At 42.7% G+C, this 21379-nt stretch overlaps 1 protein-coding gene across 2 annotated transcripts in view; it reads left to right on the plus strand.

Annotated features, from left to right (window-relative positions):
• Positions 1-21379, plus strand: part of SNX2 (sorting nexin 2) — a 61453-nt gene that overhangs the window by 11597 nt on the left and 28477 nt on the right. The window contains exons 2-3 of one of the 2 annotated variants that reach the window (XM_050945838.1): positions 981-1098; positions 17758-17918. In XM_050945838.1, the coding sequence (XP_050801795.1) occupies positions 981-1098; positions 17758-17918 (279 nt within the window). Of the gene's footprint in view, positions 1-980; positions 1099-17754; positions 17919-21379 lie in introns of both variants that reach the window. The other variant, XM_050945837.1, reaches the window with a different exon arrangement.

A 21379-nucleotide genomic window follows, 5' to 3' on the forward strand; every position in this document is an offset into this window, starting at 1 on the left:
TTACATCAATATAGCCTTTCTTGTTTGAATGTTATTTTAGCTGAAATGTCTAGCAAATCAGAATTGTGATGATTCAGAGTGATGTCAGCTATGAAGCTGCATGTTTGCCTTAACACCGTTTGAGATGAGTGGGGACAATTTGCACCATGCTTACAGTCTGTTACTCAGGCTTTTTAAAATGAAGACTTGGATACTAGAGTACGGTTCTTCAGCAAAAGGTGAATTTTTTAGCTGTGGAAGAGCTGGGGCCTGGTTACAGCACTGAAGCTGGATTGCTTTCTTGTTTGTCCCAGCTAACCTCTGAACACTAATCCTGTGATTTGTTTGATACTTTAGTTTATGCTTCAGAATGAAAAATGTTAGATAGGTAACAGCAGATTTAAAATGCTTCTTGTCTCTGTGAGGCTGGCTTAACTTCCATGACAACATGATTTGACACTACAGTTTGCAGAATAAAAATCCTAATGGAATTAACTCATTCCTTTACTCTTTGTAAAAACTGATTTGTGGACATATTTGTACATCTTGGACAACTGTTCAGAAGGTTTAAATTGCAGTTTGTTTTGAAACATAAATTTACAAAAAGGAACTGAGTGCAGCAATTTGAGAAACCACAGTCAAACATTTCAATGTGGAAGATGGTAGATAAACTTATTCAGGATTTGTCTACAGCAGCTCTTGGTTCTATCTTATTAACTATATAAAACATATTTATTAAGTTATGGAAATGCATATCATGAAGAAAAGTGAATTTTTTAATATCCATAAAGAATAAGTGAAAAGAGTTGGTGACTAATTGATTTCCTTTGGTCATTGTTATCCTACTAGGAGTAGGAAATGGAAATAGCTGACACGGTTTCCTTTCCATGTTGTTGTTGCTTTCTCTACTTGTGTTAAAAGACTATCGTGGCAATGCATAAAAATGATAACAGATTACAGTACCAGTTCTTTGCCTCCTAACTGTTTGTTCCTTTTAACAGTCAAGCCCATCGTCTCCGGAACCAGCTAGTCTTCCTACAGAAGACATCAGCATAAACTCTAATGGTCCAAAGCCTGCAGAAATCATACTGGATGATGACAGGGAAGACCTTTTTGCTGGTAATTTTCTCTTCTTTTCTCTTAAAGTATATAGTTCACATGGACACTTACATTTTTGAGTTTGGGGTATACTGTAATGGAAACTTCCTTTCTCTTTCAAAAAGCTGCAGTTTTGTTAGATGTATAGTTGTGAGGAAACATGAAGTAGTTAAACTTGTAATGCTGAACTTGAATTTAAAATGCATATGCCTTAATATGATAAAATGGAGCAGTGGCTCTCTAAAACAATGATTCTCTCCGACTCCCCCTCAGCAAATGCTTTTTGAAGAAAAGCTTTTAGCAGTTGATCTACCCTTTTGATAGTTGGATTCTCTTCTTTGGCCACTGTTGCTAGTCATTGTTTTGGTTACTGATCTAAATTATTGAAATGCTGTGTGAACTTCTGGGGATACTGCTTTTTTAAAGATTATTGATAACTGCAGTAGAAATCTCAATTTAGTTAAATTGTTTGGACTATGTCCTATTTAGTGCATTGTAATTACCTGATGACATTTTAATGTAAAATTTTATGTTGCTAAATATTTTACTCAGGCTCAAACTAAGCCATCCTAATTAATTGTTTTTAATGATTTAATCATAGATTTAGCTTGTATATAACACACAATGTTGTCTACACATAAAACTAACAATGGATTGGAAACACTTTTTCCCCCACATTTACCACCTAATTAATCATTTACTGTTGAACGAGTAAAATTGTCTCAAGTAACTATCAAATGGAAATGGCAACTTGATACTGTAGTGAAATTTGTGATAGCTACAATGGACATCTTTCCTTAGTACCTATACTGAAATTAGAATATTTTCACAAGGTATATGATATGAAGATATATCTTCATATAATAAAGCAGATTTCCTGGGTTTCAAGTGAAATAGGAATTGTCACATGGGATCAGAACAAGATGTTCTCCATCCATCATTCACAATATGTCACATGCTCCACAGCATCATACTCTGCACCAGAAGTGCATACCTAACGACAACTGTAATTATAATACGTCTACAAACTATGATAAACTTCATTTATCTTGTCGAATATCCATTGTCTATCCTCCAAAAATCAAATAAAATATACATTGTTCAGTGATCAGCATGCATTCACCAGTCAAGACAATTGCATGTTTGTTTGGCCATATATACGTACAGCGGGCTGTATATCTTCAAATAAATACACTACCCTCCTCCAGTTCAGTGCCATTTTTCTCATAGTCCTAGCTTAGACTGTATGTTTTGGTGTGGAATGTGATGCTCTGGGTGTCATGATGGGTATGTTAGATGGAGTATAGCAGTGTGCAGGAGGTAAATTGAACATAGATTACAGAAAATAGTTATTGCCTTATTGCTTGTTTCTTTGTCTTTTTGTGTTGTGGTTCTCAGCTTTGCATTAAGAGCCCTTGTCCCTCCTTGAAACTTTTTTATGGGATGGAAAATTGGGTGCTTAAACCTGGATTTAGGAGCTAAACCTTAAGTACCCGGACTCAAAAATGATGGCTTAAAAACAAATTTAATTGCATCTCCTACTGTTAACTGGAATAGCAGGCACGTAGCCACTTAACTACAGCTGCAGAAATGTGGCATTGGGCTGCCTGTAATAGATACATTAGGAATCCTAACAATCCTAAGTCCTAACAATCCACAGATGATGCACGATTTGATGAAGCTTGTCACAATGTGCTTTCGTCAGTGCTGATAGAGCGTCAATATATATTTTCAGATCTTTGGCTTATAATCACTGAATTTCTCACTTCCTGATGCTGAAAGCAGAGTGGTATTCTCTCTTCCCTCTCTTGGATACTGGTTCTGCTTTACTGTATATGGATAGGGGGGTTGGTGATTGGATCCTGTTAGCAATTTAAATCACTGACTCTAATCAGTAAGCAGAAAACCTTGATTGAAACTGGCAATTTTAGTTGTGTTTTGCATTTATACTTTTCAGTTGTTTTCCTAAAACATGATTCTCATTGGTTGGTGACCATTAAAGCATGTTGATTTACAACTAAATGTAACTTTCACACTGAACAGCTATACACACATGTAGCAGTTAAATAACTTAATTGACATTTGTTCAGACTCTCAGTTTTTACATTTTTGTTGTGGTAGAAAATTGTGAATGATGGAGTTCTTATTTACTAGATTAACTCTTTACTTGCTATTTGTGTCAAGCTCTGTTGGGATGAAAATTCAGTTTAAAATGCACAAAACCAGTATTTAAATTTTTGTCATTAAATAAAACTACTTTAAATGTGCCAGATAAATAAGGAAAAAAGTTTATCAAAACATGTTTTGAATTTAAAACTGATTTATTAAACAAAGGAAGTATCTGTAGTTAGTGATTGAATTGAATTGATTCTTGTTATCACACCTTTCAAGATTTTACAACGATTAAATCTCATCCTCTTACACCAAGTTTTTATTCATAGCTTTTTTTCCTCCTCCACCCTTTCTTAACACCTAAATGGTTTCTTAACTTTAAATAAACTACTCATTGAACTGAACTAGTTGAAGAAAATGAAATGGAAAATATATTCTCTCTGCACCTGCAGAAGAGGCTACTGCTGTCAAAAGCTGGCTTAACACTTCAGCAAACTGTGACTCCATGTGCTTCACCAGTGACTGGAACCACTGAACTGGTGGAACTTGGCAGCAAACACCTACTGTTCAGTATTAATTTTAATTATTTTAGCAGGTTGACAATTTCAAATAGCTTTTTCTTAAAAAGAACACCTGTATTTACTTTAAATAAAAAACTTTTTATTTTAAAAAAAAGTTGATTATCCACCTTGTGGAGTTCTGTTATTGGCACTTTGTTTGTTATTTCTGAGATCCAGGTAGAATAAGTGGATTATCAGTTGTGTGTGGACCACAAGAGCCACGGGAAGTTCTGATGAGCAGCATATAACTCAGGTTGATAGTGTCTCATTCTTGCTTTTGTTAACATTAAGTGCCTGATCACAAGGTGGTGTGGCTATTAAATTACACCAGCAGTGTCTCAGTATGATTTTTAGAAGTTGAATATTCTGTGTTTCTTCTTGAACGAACAAATAGTCATTTTAACGAAAGAGGCAGTTATCTTATGAAGCCAGAAGGAAGTCTCATTTATCAGAGGCTTACAAATACCTTCATGAGAATTATGTATCCCATTTGAAACAATCTTACTGGGGCTGTTTCTAGGCCATCATTTCTGTAATAAGGATAATAGTGCTCTTATTTCTGTTTTTTTAACAAGGAATTATAACTGTAAACATTTCCGAATGTTTATCTTTGTGTATATTTCTGTTCTTAGTTCTGATATAGAAGTGGCTATCTCAAAGAAAACTAGCAAATCTATGTCATCATCTTAGTTAGAGTTCAAATACTGTACACCCAGTAGTATTTTAGATGCAGTCTATTTCGCAAGTGCAATTTTTTTCGACCCTTCTTTCGAAGCAGTGTCACACCGATGCCAATGCTTTATTCAGCTGGTTACCATTACTAACACTTGTGTACCTCAGGTAACATTTTTCAAAAGCTACCAAGTCCCATTTTGAAAAGAGACTTATCCACTAGGAGCCCAAGTCTCACTGGCTTTCAATACACCTAGTGCATGAGTCTTTTCTGAAAATGGGACTGGTAACTTGGGTGCTTTTGGAAATGATCTCCTCCTGTTTTAAGATTTTCCTAACTATGGAGTGCAAATCTATTCAATGTTTATTAGAAGATCATTTTTGTAGGTCTTGAGTGACTACTTAAAATGAATTTCACTGTACTTCAAAAAAATCATGTATAGTAGCTTTATTTGGCTCAATACTCTTAACATAAAAATATGAAATCTTTTGCACAATAAAAATGTATACTGTATAACGTACTTACTGTAGGTTGACTCATACATTAGAAAACTTGTGAATAAAGCACCTTAGACTATTAAAGCAAAATTAAAATAATTTGCATTTTGCTGCTTATGCTGTTAATTTTTCTTAGCTAGAACAATACTAGTCCATTTTACTTTCACATTCACCAGCATACACAACAGAGGAAAGTTACTTTTGTATAAAAATCATTTCTCTGAGGTTTTAAAAATCAGTATAAACACTTCTAGTGGTCATAAATTTTGTAAAATTTTTAAACATTTAAATTTGGATTCAGTTGGTAAATTTCCTTCTTATGTGACTAAAATAACATGGCCCAAAGACTGGCTTAACATATGCTTTATGTTCGGGTCTGAAGTTTGCCAAACACATTTTCTGGTGAAATAGACAAGAAAATAATTCTTCCAGTGGAAACATATCAAACAAAAATGTCATTTAAGTGATTTCTTAAGAACTGAAAGCAGAAGCATCTAGGAATCAAAAGCAGAAGTGTCCACGTTCATCTGAATTGCTATGACAGTTTCTCAAGTATGTGGGTCTCGGCACACGTATCACTTTACAAGTGATAACCGACACTTTGTATTACACTTGAGGGGGAGAAAAAATAGCTAACCAGTATGGATCTAAGGTTCTTAAACTAATTCAGTATAGCTAATGTGGAGAAACAACCAACCATTTGTTCTGAAACTGGTTCTGTCGTCTGATAACATGTGGTATCGTTAGGTTCTCTAGTGTAGTCAGAATTGGTGGTTCTGCTTGTATTAGTTTCTCATCTGTTTTTATAGATTTTTCACTTCCAGTTGTATAGTTTTAACTGGGCTACCTTTATTTCATGGTTTTGTATCAAAGTTTCTTGAAGTTTGAAAGTATGATGACTGAGCACATGAGGTTAGCAAATTGGCAGAATAATTACAGCGCCAAATACTGACAAATGTGCAGTAGATAATGGCACCACAGGAAGAGCTCCAGTGGAATAAAAAATAGTAAAGCTGTACGTTTTGCACTGAAAAATGGGTGAACGATCATTCTTAACTTTTCTCATTTATCTGTGTGAAAGGGCACTAACTGCCAAAAGCAAAATGGAGACTTCAGCTAGGTTTCTTTGTGAGAGAGCCTAGCCACCTATACCCTGATTACGTGGGACAGATGTAACCGATTGGATGTAGTTGGACTAGAAGTCTGCACTGCAACTAGACACCTACAGCTGGCCCATGCCAGTTAACTCAGGCTTGCGGGGCTTGGGTGGTGGAGCTGTTCAGTTGCAGTGTAGACATCTGGGATCCTCCTATCTTACAGGGTCCTAAAGCCTGGGCTCCAGCCTGAACCCAAATGTATACGCCACACAGTTAAACAGCCCCACAATCTGAGCCCCACGAGCCTCAGTCAGCTGGCATGGGCCAGCCATGGGTGTCTAATTGCAGTGTAGACATACCCGTAAGTATTAGAAGTGAACTACAAAGCAAAAAACGGTGCCTTTTACTGCTCCTTTGAGAAATAAAACAGTCTAAATACATACAGTAGTAACAGGTCACCACTTTCTTTTTGCTGAATATCCTTAGTAAGCTCTTAGGAGGACTTCAGTGGTGGTTTCCCACACTTATCTGAAACCTAAGCTACAGCTCTCCCCAAGTAAGGTGGGACGGTGCTTATTCTCAGACTATATTTCTTTAGTTTGTTACTGTGAGAATCAGTATCCTCTCTACATATCTGAGGGCATGTAGGGCTGCAGCTTTGACATCACCGTTCGGGTATTTCGAAGACAGCTAGCCAAATAGATGAATCATATTTCTGACTTTTTTTCCAAAAAAAGCTTTTTAAAAAAAAAAATTGTAGGCAGTCACTCTACAATACAAAATAGCAGTAAAGGGCATAAACTTTTACTTTTCAGTTCACTTTTTGAAAATCACTGTGGAACTCTAGAGTCTGACAATGGCCACACTAACAGAGCACTGGCTGATGATTAGCACAGACTCTGTGTGTGTTGTGTTTATGTGGCTCCCATAATTTTAAGCAGTTCCTCAGATACTGTGGTTCAGTATGTAAGTAATGTTTGCCAGTGAGAATCTTTCCTCCTGTTAGAGGGCTTCCTGACTTGAGTGCTTCTAAGTGTCAAAATATGCCCAAATGTCTTCCTGATCTTCATGGTCCCTGGAGGTAAAATGGGGATGAGAGAGTGGCAAGAAATTGCATATGGAAGAATTGATCATTTTGCTGCATGAATCAAGAGTTATGCACTAAGTAACAGGAGCTATAGAAACAGTGAATATAATATTCGCATTTTGCTATGAAAAAATAATTGCATCTTGAATGTTACAATGAAGGCATATGAGTTTATATACTAAATATAAATACTAAATATATTTAGAATCTGGGTCCTTAATTACATTTAAGAAAGGTTTGCAGTTATGTATGCAACACGTCTAACTTTAAAGATTGTTAACCTCACAAAAGCAGGGCAGTTCGGTTTTCAGCTGAAAACCGAAACTGTTGCTGCAGCCTTGAGCTGATGTGCTATTTGTAAAAATCAATAGACTTAGTGAACTGAATTATTTTCTGTTAGGTTGTGTGACAAAGTTCCTCCTTTACCTTAGTGGGTCCTGCGCTTATTGGCGGATTTGCTCACCTCAGTGATCTTCCCCTCTGGTGGAACTCAGAGTCTGGGTCAACTCCTCCTGTGTCTGATCAGGAGTTGCGAGGTTTGGGGGGAACCTGGGCTTGCCCTCTACTCCAGGTTCCAGCCCAGGGCCCTGTGGATTGCAGCTGTCTATAGTGCCTCGTGTAACAGCTGCATGACACCTACAACTTCCTGGGCTACTTGCCTATGGCCTCCTCCAAACACCTTGTTTATCCTCACCACAGGACCTTCCTCCTGGTGTCTTTTAATGCTTGATTGTCTGATAATTCCTCAATCCTCCAGTAGCACACTCTCTCAGTCTCAGCTCCTTGTGCCTCTTGCTCCCAGCTCCACGCACGCGCTTCCTCTCCTGTGGATCCTCCCACCTTACTGGAGTGACCTCCTTTTTAAACCCAGATGCCCTGATTAGCCTGCCTTGATTGGCTGCAGGTGTTCTAATCAATGTAGCTATCTCCACTGCCTTCTAGAAAGATCTAAATTGGCCCCAGGTGCCTTGATTAACCTGTAGCAACTGCCATTTGGTTATCATGGTACTAGGGATTTGTTTATCCTGGGGCTAACATTCCTGTTCCTCAGTACTTTACTGTAGCCATCTGGCCTTGCACCATCACATATCCCCCCCCCCCACTGCTCAACACCATAGGGTTGGGCAACTTGGGACGCCAGGCAGTGTGCTCGTGAAAGACCATCAGCATTGCCGTGGTGGCATCCAGCCCTGTGCCATATGCGGAACTGGAATGGTTGGAGGGATAAGAACCACCTGGTGACCCTTGCATTCTTTTCCTTATTTCTCTGCATCCACTGGAGGAGTGCATGGTCCATCACAAGAGTAAATCGCCGGCCTAAGAGGTAATAACGCAGTGTCTCCATGGCCCATTTGACAGCAAGGCATTCTCTCTCGACTACTGCATACTTCTGTTCTCTTGGGAGCAGCTTTCTGCTTAGGTAGAGGATCGGGTGTTCTTCTTTTCCAATCATTTGTGACAGACCCACCCCCAACCCCACCTCAGAAGCATCTGTCTGTAAAATAAATTCCTTGGTAAAGTCCGGGGCTGTGAGTATGGAGTCATTACAGAGGGCTGTCCGAAGGTCTAAAAATTCCCCCTCTGCTGCGTCGGTCCATTTTACCATGTCTGGACCTTGGGCCTTCACCACTGTCGAAGTGGGGAGTAAAACGTCGGTAGTAGCCTACCACGCCTAGGAATGCATGGACCTGCTTCTTTACGGGTTGGCCAGGGCCAGTTTTGAATCGCCTCTAGCTTATTAGTTTGGGGCTTCACTATACCCCTTCCTACAGTATATCCCAGGTACCTAGCCTCTGCTAGTCCTATGGCACATTTAGCAGGATTAGCGGTGAGGCCAGCCCGCCTTAAGGTGCGTAGTATTGCCTCAACTTTCTCCAAGTGGGTTCCCCAGTCTGACGTATGGATGATGACATCATCTACCTAGTATGGGGGCAGAGGAGCTTATCCATGAGGCGCTGGAATGTGGCTGGGGCCCCATGTAACCCAAAAGGGAGGACAGTGTACTAGAATAGCCCGTCTGGGGTAGAGAACGCTTTCTTTTCTTTAGCTTCTTTGGTCCGGGGAATCTGCCAATACCCTTTTGTCAGATCCAGTGTAGTCAAGAATCGGGCACTACCCAGTCGGTCAACCAGTTCGTCGATGCGTGGTATGAGGTGTGCATCAAATTGGAATACTTCATTCAGTTGGCGAAAGTCATTACAGAATCTCGTGGTACCATCAGGTTTCAGCACTGGAACGATTAGACTGCACCACTGACTGTAGGATTCTTCAATAACGCCTAATTCTAACATTTTCTTCACTTTGGCCTTGATTTCTTCTCTTTTGGCTGCTGGGATTCGGTAGGGTCTCATTGTTAGCTTGGCTCTAGGGATCGTGCGGATATGGTGATAGGTCTCAGTCGTCCACCCCGGTTTTGTAGAGAATACATCTCGGTTGCGATTAATCATGTCGGCTGCCTCGAGTTTTTGGATTGGCGTCAAGTCGGGTGATATCTTCACTTGCTCATGTAAGTTATCCTCCTGGGGAAGGGTCTCCTGGGTGACTAAGCATGCCTCTCGATCATTCCATGGTTTTAGAAGATAGATGTGGTAAATTTGCTCCAGTTTCCTGCGACCTGGCTGCTGCTCCTTATAGTTTACCTCTCCCACGGCTTCAGTCACTTCATAGGGTCCCTGCCACTGGGCCAACAGCTTTTTTTCTGCTGTGGGCACCAGGACTATTACTCGACCCCCTGTTTGGAGCCATCGAAGCTTTGCTTGATGGTTATAATGGGTCCATTGGGTCTCCTGTGCTTTCTCCAAGTGTTCCCGTACAATGAGTGTAACTCGGGCTATCCGATCCCTCATCTGTAGTACATGCTCGACTCTGTTCTTTCTGGGATTTGGCTCCTCTTCCCAGGCTTCTCTGGCTATATCCAATATGCGTCGGGGGTGGCGCCCATATAGTAGTTTGAATGGAGAGAAACCTGTGGAGGCTTGTGGAACTTCCCGGATGGCGAACATGAGGCAAGGCAATAGGGTATCCCAGTCTTTCCCATCCCGGCTCACCACTTTCCTGATCATGGCCCCGAGGGTCCTATTGAAACTTTCTACAAGACCGTCTGTTTGTGGGTGGTATACAGAGGTCCATAGGGTTTGTACATGGAGCAATGAACAGAGATGTTTCATCAACTTGGATACGAAAGGTGTCCCTTGATCAGTCAGTATCTCCTTGCGTAGCCCAACCCGGGAAAAGATCTGTACTAGCTGTGTTGTATAGGGGGACGACTTCCGGGTATTGGGTTGCATAGTCTAATACAACCAGCACATTGGTGGCCCTGAGCTGTCTTCTCTAGGGGCCCAATCAGATCCATGGCTATGTGTTCAAGTGGTACCTCTATTATTGGAAGAGGTATCAAAGGGACCCGTAAGAGTGGGCGAGGGCTTTGTAGCTGACGCTCTGGACAAGAGGTGCAGTATCACCTGACATCTTCATGTACTCCTGGCCAGAAGAACCTCCACAGGATCCTGGCCTGGGTTTTCTCTACCCCTAAGTGTCCTCCAAACAGGTGACTGTGGGCGAGGCTCAGTATGGCTTTTTGATGTTTTCGTGGCACCAGAAGTTGATGTATCTCCTGCTCCTGCATTTGCACCACACGGTACAGGAGGTCTTTCTTCACTGTAAAGTAGGGTCCTAGACCCCGGACCTTCCCCTGCACTGGTATCCCATCTATCTCAGCCACCTCTTTCCTGACGTTATAATATCTAGAGTCCTCTGCCTGGTCCAGTCCAAAAGTCTGTCTCCCAGGACTAACCTGCCTGAGCTCCCAGGGGCCGGCTTCTACTTCTTCCAACGGCTCGTCGCCATCATGGCTGGGGCTAGCCTCTGGCTCACCTTCCGTACTGGTAGTTTCTCTGATGGCTGCTCGTGTCCATCTGCCTGCTAGCGCGGTCTTCTGGCCGTGGGTCAGGATCAGGGTTCCCAAAGCCTTTGCGGCCTTCCTTTCTTTTTTGTCTTCCGGGCCTTTTGGGGGGCTGAGAATAGATCCTGAGAAAACTCAGAAAACGTTGAGGGTTGACATTCCCCCAATGATGAGTCACTGCCAGCAGGGTCTCCACCTCCCTCCAGCCTCTCCGGGGGGAGTAACTTATCAAACCCTGGATAGTCCCTCCCAATAACTACAGGATATGGGAGTTTAGGAACTACGCCTACTGTCACCTTAATGGGGTTCCTCTGAGCCTCTGTCACCACTGGGATGGTGGGGTAATGGCTCATGGCCCCATGCACACACGTCACTGCTACACGTTTGGCTTGCAGCAACTGGCTACTTTTTACCAGCTTACCCGATATAAGGGTGATAAGCACTCCCCGAGTCCACAAGTGCTGTAGTCTCTGCTCCATTTATCTTCACTGGCCTAGTGTAGTTATGCGAGGCTAATGCGATGCCCGCAAAGTGGATAAGGGCGCATGGGACCTCCCAGTCCCCCAAGTTGCATTGCATAGGCTCCTCGGTGCAGGGACACTGTGCTGCTATGTGTCCCCACTCCCCACGTACATAACATCTATAATTGTTTCTAATTATTCTCCTGTCATGTGGGCTAGGGGGTTTAGTCCCAGGGTTCCCCCTACTCAGGCCAATCCCTTCCTTCTGGAGTCTCTACTGGTTTTCTCTTCCCTCTTCCTCCACCTAGGACTCCCCAGGGGTTTGGCTGTCCCACCTTCCAGGGCTGGGGGTTTGCTACGAAAGGGGCTTTCCTTGGGTAGTTGGATCAATTCCTTGGCTGTCATGCATCTTTCTACCAGCGTGATCATCTCGTCATAGGTGGATGGATCGTTCTGGCCTACCCATTTGCGGAGATCTGGTGGCAGTGCCCTCATGTACCGGTCGATGACCAGAACCTCTAGTATCTCTTCCGGACTCCTGGACTCTGTTTGCAACCACATTCTTGCGAGATGGATGAGGTCATACAATTGGGACCACGGGTTTTTGTCTTCCTGGTACCTCCACCCATGGTACCACTGGGCCCGCACTGCGGTCGTTACTCCAGATCTGGCCAGGATCTCTGCCTTCAGCTGGGAGTAGTCTGCTGCAGCCTCTTCAGGCAGATCATAGTAGGCCTTCTGGGCCTCCCCACACAGGAATGGGGCAAGGATGCCAGACCACTGATCTCGAGGCCAGGCCTCCTGTAGGGCTGTCCTCTCAAAGGCCAGAAGGTATGCCTCTACATCATCCTCCCATGTCATTTTCTGCAGCCAATGGCTAGTCTATATGAGCTGCATCCCATCATGGCCACGGTTCAGCTCTGTAAGGGTCTTTACCTGGTTTACCAATTCCCGCAACATAGTTCGGTCTTGAGCAGCTTGGTCCATCAGCAGGCGATTAGTCTCTTGCTGCAGTTGCACTGCTTCTTGCTGGGCTGCTGCCTGGACACGGGTAGCCTCCTGCTGGGCCGCTGTGGCTTGTATCAGTGCCCGCACTACGTCATCCATTGTGGTGACAAAAAAAAATTAATTTTTTTTTAAAATCACCCTCTTTCTTCCGCTGCGCTGTGCACACCAAAAATCCCACTGCTAACACCAGTTGTGACAAAGTTCCTCCTTTACTTGGGTGGGTCCTGCGCTTATTGGCGGATTTGCTCACCTCGGTGATCTTCCCCTCTGGTGGAACCCACAGTCTGGGTCAACTCCTCCTGTGTCTGATCAGGAGTTGCAAGGTTTGGGGGGAACCCAGGCCCACCCTCTACTCCAGGTTCCAGCCCAGGGCCCTGTGGATTGCAGCTGTCTATAGTGCCTCTTGTAACAGCTGCATGACACCTACAACTTCCTGGGCTACTTGCCCATGGCCTCCTCCAAACACCTTGTTTATCCTCACCACAGGACCTTCCTCCTGGTGTCTAATAATGCTTGATTGTCTGCTAATTCCTCAGTCCTCCAGTAGCACACCCTCTCAGGGTATGTCTACATCTACAATTTTGCAGCGCTGGTTGTTACAGCTGTATTAGTACAGCTGTATAGGGCCAGCGCCGCAGAGTGGCCACACTTACAGCAACCAGCGCTGCAAGTGGTGTTAGATGTGGCCACACTGCAGCGCTGTTGGGCAGCTTCAAGGGGGGTTCGGGGAACGCGAGAGCAAACCGCGGGGAAGCAGGTCTCCTTCCCCGGTTTGCTCCAGTGTTCCCCGAACCCCCCTGCAAGCAGGTCTCGTTCCCCGAACCCCCTCCGTGCAAGCAGGTCTCCTTCCCCGCGGTTTGCTCTCGCGTTCCCCGAACCCCCTCCGTGCAAGCAGGTCTCCTTCCTCGCGGTTTGCTCTCGCGTTCCCCGAACCCCCCTGCAAACCGCGGGGAAGGAGACCTGCTTGCACGGGGGTTCGGGGAACGCGAGAGCAAACCACGGGGAAGGAGAACTGCTTGCTCGGGGGTTCGGGGAACGCGAGAGCAAACCGCGGGGAAGGAGACCTGCTTCCCCGCGGTTTGCTCTCGCGTTCCCCGAACCCCCCTGCAAACTGCTGGGAAGGAGACCCGCTTGGGGGGGGAATTCGGAGAACACCGGAGCAAACTGCGGGGAAGGAGACCTGCTTGATTACCAGAGAGGCTTCCTCAGATATGCTGGGATACCTGCTTATTCCACGGAGGTCAAGAAAAACGCTGGTAAGTGTCTACACTTGATTACCAGCGCTGGATCACCAGCGCTGGATCCTCTACACCCGAGACAAAACGGGAGTACGGCTAGCGCTGCAAACAGGGAGTTGCAGCGCTGGTGATGCCCTCCAGATGTGTACACCTCCTAAGTTGCAGCGCTGCAACCCCCTCACCAGCGCTGCAACTTTGTGATGTAGACAAGCCCTCAGTCTCAGCTCCTTGTGCCTCTTGCTCCCAGCTCCACACACGCGCTTCCTTTCCTGTGGCTTCTCCCCACCTGACTGGGGTGAGCTCCTTTTTAAACCCAGGTGCCCTGATTAGCCTGCCTTGATTGGCTGCAGGTGTTCTAATCAATGTAGCTATCTCCACTGCCTTCTGGAAGGATCTTAATTGGCCCCAGGTGCCTTGATTAACCTGGAGCAACTGCCATTTGGTTATCATGGTACTAGGGATTTGTTTATCCTGGGGCTAACATACCTGTTCCTCAGTACTTTACTGTAGCCATCTGGCCTTGCCCCATCACAGTTGGTATGATACAGAGTAACTCCAAAATCAGTGATGTCCAAGTTACATTGGTATATGACTACAATTTGCCATGGGAAATTCAGATTATAACCATTTTCTTGTTTATGTAATTCTAAAGTAATCAAAATAAAATTATATGAAAGCTGATAAATGTTTACTATATCAAAAGGCTATTGGTAAACAGAAATAAGATTTTAAAGTGCATATCTTGTTAATGATATTTTTACGCAAATTATTACTTGAGTTATTTCAGAATATACAAAGTTCTGTTCCGGTTGAGATAAAGATTTATATAGACTGTGGCCAAATTCAGGTACTTGGGGAAGGAATGATAAACTTATAATGGACAAATATGTAGTATCTAGGCTATGGGAGTCATTTCTCTGGACTCCAGAGAATACTTGGATAATGTCTTGAAATGTAATGATTTATATATATTATGCATTTTAATCCTATTTAGTGTAAGGGTACGTCTACACTGCAGGATTATTCCGATTTTACATAAACCGGTTTTGTAAAACAGATTGTGTAAAGTCAAATGCACGCGGCCACACAAAGCACAATAATTCGGTGATATGTGTCCGTGTACCGAGGCTAGCGTCGATTTCTGGAACATTGCACTGCGGGTAGTTATCCCGTAGCTATCCCATAGTTCCCGCAGTCTACCCTGCCCATTGGAATTCTGGGTTGAGATCCCAATGCATGATGGTGCAATAATAGTGTCGCAGGTGATTCTGGGTAAATGTTGTCACTCATTCCTTCCTCCGTGAAAGCAATGGCAGACAATCATTTCACACCTTTTTTGCCTGGATTGTCCTGGCAGACGTCATAGCACGGCAACCATGGATCCCGTTTTGCCTTTTGTCACTATCACCGTATGTGTACTGGATGCTGCTGGCAGAGGCGGTACTGCAGCGCTACACAGTAGCATTCATTTGTCTTTGCAAAATAGCAGAGATAGTTATCAGTTGTTCTGTACCCATCTGCCATGCCATTGTAAATTGGTGATGAGATGATGGTTATCAGTAGTTCTGTACCGTCTGCTGAAATAGGTGCACCTGGCTGAGGTCGGCCGGGAGCGCAAAGACAAAAATGGGAATGAAAAAATAGAGTCAGTCCTGCCTAGAATATGGGGCAAGTGTGTGAGAGAACCAGTGTACCAGAGAGCACAGCCGCTCCATATCAGATCCCACAGAAATGATGAGGTGCATGCCATTCTAGGGGGTGCCATTGCAACAACCCTACCCGTTGCTTCCCTCCTCCCCCAACCCTCCTGGGCTACCGTTGCAGTGTCCCCTCCCCCCATTTGCGTGATGAAGTAATAAAGAATACAGGAATAAGAAACACTGACTTGTTAGTGAGAGAAAATGAGGGGGAGGCAACCTCCAGCTGCTATGATAGTCCAGGCAGGACATTAAACAGTGCGGGGGAGAGGAGTCCAGCATCCCGCTGCTATGATAGTCCAAGTAGTACAGAATCTTTTCTTTAGACATGAAAGGAGGGGGCTGATGGAGCTCAGCCTCCAGTTGCTATGATGAAGATGGTTACCAGCCATTCTGTACCATTTACTGGGAATGACCGTGAGTCATTCCTATTTTTACCGAGGTGCCCCTGGTCGACCTCACCTGAGGCCAGCCAGGAGCGCTCACGGGCTGATGATGACAATGGATAGCAGTCATATTGTACTGTTTGCCACCAGGGACGGGAGAGGGTGCTGCTGTTCATTGCCCCAGCACCGTGTCTACCAGCAGCATGCAGTAGATATAGGGTGACATATAAAAAAGTCAAGAAATGATTTTTTTTCCCTTTTCTTTTGGGAGGGGGAGGTAAATTGACGAGCTATACCCTGAACCACCCCGGACAGTATGTTTGACCCTACAGGCATTTGGAGCTCAGCCAATAATGCAAATGCTTTTCGGGGACTGTGGGATAACTGGAGTCCTCAGTACCCCCTCCCTCCTTCCATGAGCGTCCACTTGATTCTTTGGCTTTCCATTATGCTTGTCACGCAGCACTGTGCTGAGTCCTTGCTGTGGCCTCTGTCTGGAGATTTTTTCAAATGCTTTGGCATTTCTTCTTCTGTAACGATGTGTCTAGAACAGATGTGTCTCCTCATACAGCGTTCAGATCCAGTATCTCCCGTACGGTCCATGCTGGAGCTCGTTTTGGATTTGGGACTGCATTGCCACCCGTGCTGATCAAAGCTCCACGCTGGGCAAACAGGAAATGAAATTAAAAAGTTCGCGGGGCTTTTCCTGTCTACCTGGCCAGTGCATCAGAGTTCAGATTGCTTTCCAGAGCAGTCACAATGGTGCACTGTGGGATACCACCCAGAGGCCAATACCGTCGATTTGCAGCCACACTATCCTTAATCTGATATGGTAATACCGATTTCAGCACTACTCCTCTCGTCGGGGAGGAGTACAGAAACCGATTTAAAGAGCCCTTTATATCGATATAAAGGGCCTCGTTGTGTGGACGAGTGCAGCGTTAAATCGGTTTAACGCTGAAATCGGTATAAACGTGTAGTGTAGACCAGGCCTAAGTGTGAATATTTCTACTGTTCATATAAATGTCTACACTTTTTGAATTTTGCTAATCTCTTGTCTGGATGTCTTACGGTAGTGAGTGTCTGAGGTGGTTCATGCATTGTGTTGAATTACTTTTATCAGTTTTAAATTTTGTGCATTCTTTAGCTTCATTGGTTGTCCTCGTTCTTAAAACAGGAATTATTTGTATAGGCTATGAAGATGCTCAGTTATCAGTTCAAAGCCTGCTTAATGGATAATTTAGCTACTGGATTGTTGACCATATTGAACTTCATGAATTTATATAAATACTGCATATGTGCAGCAGATCTGTATGCTTAAAAATGTGTACAAAATCTTCACTACCCTGCATGCAGGCTCTCCTAACTTAAGAGAATGACTGTTGCCACTCCCACAATCTTAGAAACACATCCCTTCCCCCCCCCCCCCCCCCAACCCAAACAAACGAAAAAACAAAACCTAAAGACTTCCACTGAAGGCTTCATCACCTGCTACAATATCTAACTACTTATTGGGGTTTGAGTACTGAATTCTAAAAACTAACCACTTCACACTGTGTTTATTCTTGCCAAAGTCAGTTCTTCCTTGTGTCCCCAAATATCCCTTGATTTAATTGCTCTGTTTTGAACAGAGATCTTGCTGACAAAGTTCACTTCAAAGTAAATTTTTACAGATAAATTTTAGAACGAAACTCCCTGAAATTGGAGGAAGGCTGTAATGTAAACTATAACTAACAGTACAATGGAAACCTGTATAAGCATGTATCCTTTAAACTATTAGTGCAATGTTTGCAATAATTGTCAATTTGAAGAATGAAGAAATATACAATAAGATGTACAATCAATTCCTATGAATGACAGTAATCTTGTAGGTAGTGTGCTAGTGAAATATTTTATATCATGCATATGTTATGGGCATCTTGTGTAATATTTTCTACTAATTCATAAAATCTTTACCTAGAAGCTACAGAAGAGGTTTCTCTGGACAGTCCAGAAAGGGAACCAATACTGTCTCCAGATCCTTCTCCAGCAATCACTCCTGTAACGCCCACTACACTAGTAACTCCCAGAATGGAATCAAAAAGTGTAACAGCCCCTGTGATTTTTGATAGATCCAGGGAAGAGGTAACTGAATAATTTAGTATTTTAACACTTTGTTGCAAATACTATTGCTATGATATGTAAAGATTTAAAAAAATGAAATACCATAACTTAAAACAGCATGAAAAATTGCAGCTGAAGGTATTAACTACGTAGTCTCTGAATCACAAGAACATTCATTGCCATGGGAGGGGTGAAATTTATGCAAATATCTATTGCGTGTTTACTTTCTGCAAGATGTCCTTCTTAGGAAAGATCTTACGAATATTCATTTGGGGGATTCTGTTCACAACTCCCTGTATATCAAAATTCAATCTATAGTCCGTAACAATTGTTTTCCTTGCTCCCATATGAACAGCTAATACACTGATGATATAAAAGTTGCAAAATAAAAGCATTACTTGAAATAGTTGTGAGCAAATACTGAAGAGATGCTGAGTACCTCAACTCCCACTGGTATGTTGTAGATCTAACTTTAGGCACTGCTTTAAAAATCACAAGTGGCATGTGTATCAAGAAATGTTGCTACATGGCTGATGATAACCTGAATGTTAAGAACTTTGGTGGTGCAATAAGATCACCAGTGATGGACAAACTGAATAAACTGCCGGACCACCTTAAGGATCTAATCGTAGGAGGCCATCAATATTACTTTGTTCAAGAGCAAAAATTTGGTGCTGAGGAAATCAGTTCCCATTCATAGCAATGGGAGTTGCAGGCACTCAGCACATGAGAGTATTTGGCAGATGGAATATCAAATGTGAATACAAAGCATTGGTTTTATAATTGACTTCATATGTAAATATCCCAGTACTAAGTGAGATACTTCATCACCACACTAACCTTTGCACTTGCAATATAAGTACCAAATTTAATTCTCTGCATTATATGTATGTATACGTAGCTTACCTAGTTTTCTCTGACATCTGTTTAACTGCTTGCATATGTGAATAATGAGAAATAATGGACTTCAGTATGTTGCTTGTTCAAATGGAATTGGTAAATGTACTTTCTTTTTGTGCTGTATATATGGTTATAAAGAAGGCTAGGGAGTATGTAACTACTGTGTGATAAAGAGAAATATATTTTGCTTCTGGTGGTTGTTGATAGTCATGTTTAAGTTATTAAAGGTTGACTAAAAACGGAAACACTTTATCTTGGAACAGAGATCATTTACATGATTTTAACTCTACATGTCAGTAATTTCCAGGGTGGATATAAATCAATAATTTTTGTAATTAAAAAATTGGATTTTTTTGATAAAAAGATTTTTTCCTCAAAAAGCAATCTTAAAGATAGTTTTAATTAACATACATTATAGCTCAAAGAGATCTCATCATGGAATAGGGATTATAAATTCTAATTCTATAGTATGAGACAATATATTCATGTAATGTTTAAGAAAAGTTTTGTAGATGAGTTCCAGTAGTTCGTGGATTAGGGACCCAATCTTATGGAGTTAGAAATAACAGACTTCAACCCTATTGTCCCTCTGCAGATGTGTGTACACAGTGTCAATCCCTTACCTCTCTCTAAAAGTGCAGTTTCAAAAAGTTCAATGAATAGAAGATTGTTGGGGGCGGAATAGATCTGGACAAAAAAGTCTGGAAATAAATGAGATGGGAGGGACAGGCAGTAGAAACAAAAGTGAAACTGTTTGAGCAGCATATTCTAGAAGTCTTGAGGTCTTTGAGCGTAGCCTTCATTGATTTGAGATCTACCATACTATTCTCTCACTAGAAGGGAAAACCTATAATGGCAGCAGACCGTAAAAGAGACCCAGTTTGGGAATATTTTAATTAATACCTGTGAAGAATATGTGTTAAGATTATAACAACCAACAAGAATGAACTTTTATATAGAAATCCATGATTAAATTGAGCCTTCCTGACTAGTGATTTAAATCAAATCTACCCTGGTAATTTCCAATGTTTGTGTCCTTACAGCAAAACATTAATTTAAAATTACCAGACTTAAACCTGTTTTGGGTTTTCTAAGAAGATTCATATTTCTTGAAATAATAGATTCTTCCTTCAGGTTAATAGTTCCATCCCCCCAGTGTTTCAAAAATGCATTTATCCGAAATCCTATTTTTTGAAACTCCGCATTATCTAAATCCTTTCCTTGTCCCCAGCACGAGATACAGGCTGCAAAGGGCATGTATCTCATGCTGGGGGACAAAGAAAGGATTCAGATAATGTGGTGCTTCAGGTAACAGAGCAGAAATGCTCAGCCAGGACTATGAGGAGGATGAGCCCCTGGATGCAGAGGAGGCCATCCTGTTGCTGAAGGGTTCCTACAGCAGCAAAGGGAGCCCTGTGCAGCCCCACTGTCATGGGAACAAGTGAGCAGGGCCATGACAGCAGACCTGCAGAGCCCCCTGTGCTGCTGCAGGGCTGGTAACACCCAATCCCTGCAGGCGCAAGGTACACAGGGGAGGCTGTGGTCCTGGTGGGATAGAGCAGAGACTCCTGGCCAGGACTGCCGGAAGGAGTCAGCCAAGCTCATGGCTGCATGGGGAGCCACCCCACTTCTGAATGGCTCCTGCCCTCTGTTATCTGAACTCCTGATTATCCAGTTAAAATCCGTGTCCCCTATGCTATTCTGTTTTTCCTTTCAGAATGTGGAGACAGCTACCAGGGGAGAGGCTGTTCTAGATTTGATTTTGACAAATAGGGAGGAACTGGTTGAGAATTTGAAAGTGGAAGGCATCTTCGGTGAAAGTGATCATGAAATGATAGTGTTCATGATTTTAAAGAACGGTTGGAGGGAGAACAGCAAAATAAAGACAGGATTTCAAGAAGGCAGACTTTAGCAAACTCAGAAAGTTGGTAGGTAAGATCCCATAGGAAGCAAGTCTAAGGGAAAAAACTATAGAAGACAGTTGGCAGTTTTTCAAAGAGGCATTATTAAGGGCACAAGAGAAAACTATCCCACTGCGTAGTTAAGAGAGGAAGTATGGCAAGAGACCATCCTGGCTTAGCCAGGAGATCTTCAATGATCTAAAAATCAAGAGCCCCACAAAAAGTGGAAACTAGGTCAAATTACAAAAGATGAGTATAAACAAATAACACAAGTATGTAGGGACAAAATTAGAAAGCCCAAGGCACAAAATGAGATCAGACTAGCTAGAGACATAAACAATATTCTACAAACACGTTAGAAGCCAGGGGAAGACCAAGGACAGGGTAGGCCCGTTACTCAGTGGGGAAGGGGAGTGAAATAATAACAGAAAATGTGGAAATGGCAGAGGTGCTTAATTACTTCTTTGTTTTGGTTTTCACCGAGAAGGTTGGTGGTGATGAATGTCTAACACACTGAATGCCAGTGAAAATGAGGTAGGATCAGAAGAGGCTAAAATAGGGAAAGAACAAGTTAAAAATTACTTGGACAAGTTAGATGTCTTCAAGGCACCAGGGCCCCATGAAATGCATCCTAGAATACTCAAGGAACTGACTGAGGAGATAATTGAACCTTTGGCAATT

This window comes from Gopherus flavomarginatus, chromosome 3 (assembly GCF_025201925.1).
Source record: "Gopherus flavomarginatus isolate rGopFla2 chromosome 3, rGopFla2.mat.asm, whole genome shotgun sequence".
Taxonomy (NCBI): domain Eukaryota; kingdom Metazoa; phylum Chordata; order Testudines; family Testudinidae; genus Gopherus; species Gopherus flavomarginatus.